Genomic DNA, 2002 nt, shown 5'->3' with positions numbered 1-2002 from the left:
ATTCAAGTACCGCTTGCTGGCGCGCCCACAGCGCGGCACGTACGCGTAAATCCAGCCAGCCAGGGTCGGTGGCCTTTATCGTGCTTCTCCTCCACTCCAGCGACGCCACGAGCGCATGCAGCTTCCTCGCAAGCCCCAACACATTCCGCTGCGTCCCAGGTAGCAGACCACGGCCGTCTTCTTCCGAGGCAGTCGGCAGGGCACCAAGTATTCTTCATGCACCTGCGCCGTAGTCCTAAACCGTAACCGCCCAAGCTGCGTGCGTGCCGCGTCTCGGGTATAAATCCCACCTCCAGCCTTGTGCTCCTACTCGCAAGAATCCTCTGTTCAGTTTCGTTCGCCAAAGCAGACACCTTCGCTAGTAACGCGCGCGCGTCTTCAAGCTCGATCGATCCATCCATGGCGGCCTTGATCAAGCGTTTGTTGATCCTCGTCTTCTTCTTCTTCTTCGCCGGCCTGTCTCCGGCGTCGGCTTGCGACAGCTGCGTGCGCCGGTCCAAGGCGGCGTACCGCGCCTCCTCCCCCGCGCTCGACAAAGGTACGTGCGCGGATCGATCGGCACCCCCTGGCTCTGCTTTTCGCCACGGTTAATTACACAATTTTGTTTGTGCTTTGCTGAATTGCGCGTTCGTTCGTGTGCAGCCGGTTCTTGCGGGTACGGCTCCCTGGCGTCGTCCTTCAACGGCGGCCTCCTCGCCGCCGCGGGCCCCGCGCTCTACAGGGCCGGCGTCGGCTGCGGCGCGTGCTACCAGGTCCGGTGCACTGACTCCAAGCTCTGCAGCGCCGCGGGCACCACGGTGGTCGTGACGGACCAGGCGCGCGCCACCGGCACGAACCACACCGCCGACCTCGTGCTCGGGGGCGCGGCGTACGCGGCCATGGCCCGGGGCGGCGCCGGCTCCGGCGCCGCGCGGCGGCTCAGGGAGCGGGACGCCGTGGACGTGGAGTACAGGCGGGTGCCGTGCGAGTACGCGCGCGACCGCAACCTGTCCGTGCGCGCCGAGGCCCGCGCGGCGCCGGGCGGACTGGCGCTCAGGTTCCTGTACCAGGGCGGGCAGACGGACATTGTGGCCGTGGACGTCGCCACGGCCGGGTCAGGGTCGGGGTGGAGGGCCATGACGCGGGAGCGCGGCGGGCCGGCTTGGAGCACGGAGCAGGCGCCGGCGGGGCCGCTGCAGCTCCGGATGGTGGTCACCGGCGGGTACGACGGGAAGTGGGTGTGGGCCGACCGGGAGGTCATCCCGCGGCGGTGGGCCGCCGGCCGGGTCTACGACACCGGCGTGCAGATCGACGACGTCGCGCTGGAAGGGTGCTCGCACTGCGACGCCCAGGAGTGGAAGTGACGCGCCCAGATCAATCCAACTCTGACTACCGTACAGCTTTTGATCTTACTAATTCCCTTTTCTTTTTGGAGGATGGATGAAGGAAACGATATGAATGATCGAAGAGTCAAACTTGATCCTTGGTGGTCGTCAACGGCTTCCCCTTCCGCGTCGCCATTTCTGGTGCGCTTCGCATTTTCTCTGAACTGGGCAATGGTGACGGCCTCAAAGCCACTAGGCGCGCTTCGTGTGATTCGCGGCGTGATGGATGGCGTCCGTCAGAGGTTGTTGGGTGCGCGATCTGCCTGGTGTACGTGGGCATTCGTTCATACGAGCACAGAAACAGGAATGCTTTCTGTAGTTCAAAATTGAGTGGCCATTTGTCCCCCCACTGATAGCAGCGATATGTGTCTTCAGGTTAGCCTTGAAGGATACCTACTTGTTGGCGACGGGAGTATGAAAGAGAGTGATGACTAAAATGTAAGATAGAAAATAGATACCGAGGAGAGTGATGTTTGTTCTGTGCACAAGATCATTTGGTATCGTTGCATGCCAATCTATTTCAGATTCACATAACCAGGGTCTGAAGCTGTTGGTGCTGATGGTTAATTTGTTGGGGCGGATTGAGCGTGTTGTTGCTGAGATCCTTCGTGATCTGGATGCAGTAAAGCATGTGCCAT

The 2002-nt window shown here is 61.6% G+C and overlaps 1 protein-coding gene across 1 annotated transcript; it reads left to right on the top strand.

The window, feature by feature from the left end:
• The first annotated feature begins 399 nt into the window (after positions 1-399).
• Positions 400-1380, top strand: LOC124647695 (expansin-like A2). Its single transcript, XM_047187594.1, has 2 exons — positions 400-538; positions 643-1380. Exons 1-2 carry the CDS (start codon positions 400-402, stop codon positions 1341-1343), a joined length of 840 nt encoding a protein of 279 aa, XP_047043550.1. The 3' UTR covers positions 1344-1380.
• Positions 1381-2002: the final 622 nt, after the last annotated feature.

Source organism: Lolium rigidum, chromosome 4 (assembly GCF_022539505.1).
Source record: "Lolium rigidum isolate FL_2022 chromosome 4, APGP_CSIRO_Lrig_0.1, whole genome shotgun sequence".
In the NCBI taxonomy this organism is placed as follows: domain Eukaryota; kingdom Viridiplantae; phylum Streptophyta; class Magnoliopsida; order Poales; family Poaceae; genus Lolium; species Lolium rigidum.
Note: the sequence above shows the minus strand (reverse complement) of the source record. Positions and strands in the feature narration are given on the sequence as shown.

Coding starts and splice junctions, on each gene's coding strand:
- LOC124647695 (XM_047187594.1), top strand. CDS start 400: ATGGCGGCCTTGATCAAGCGTTTGTTGATCCTCGTCTTCTTCTTCTTC. Junction 539..642: donor CTCCCCCGCGCTCGACAAAG/GTACGTGCGCGG, acceptor GTTCGTGTGCAG/CCGGTTCTTGCGGGTACGGC.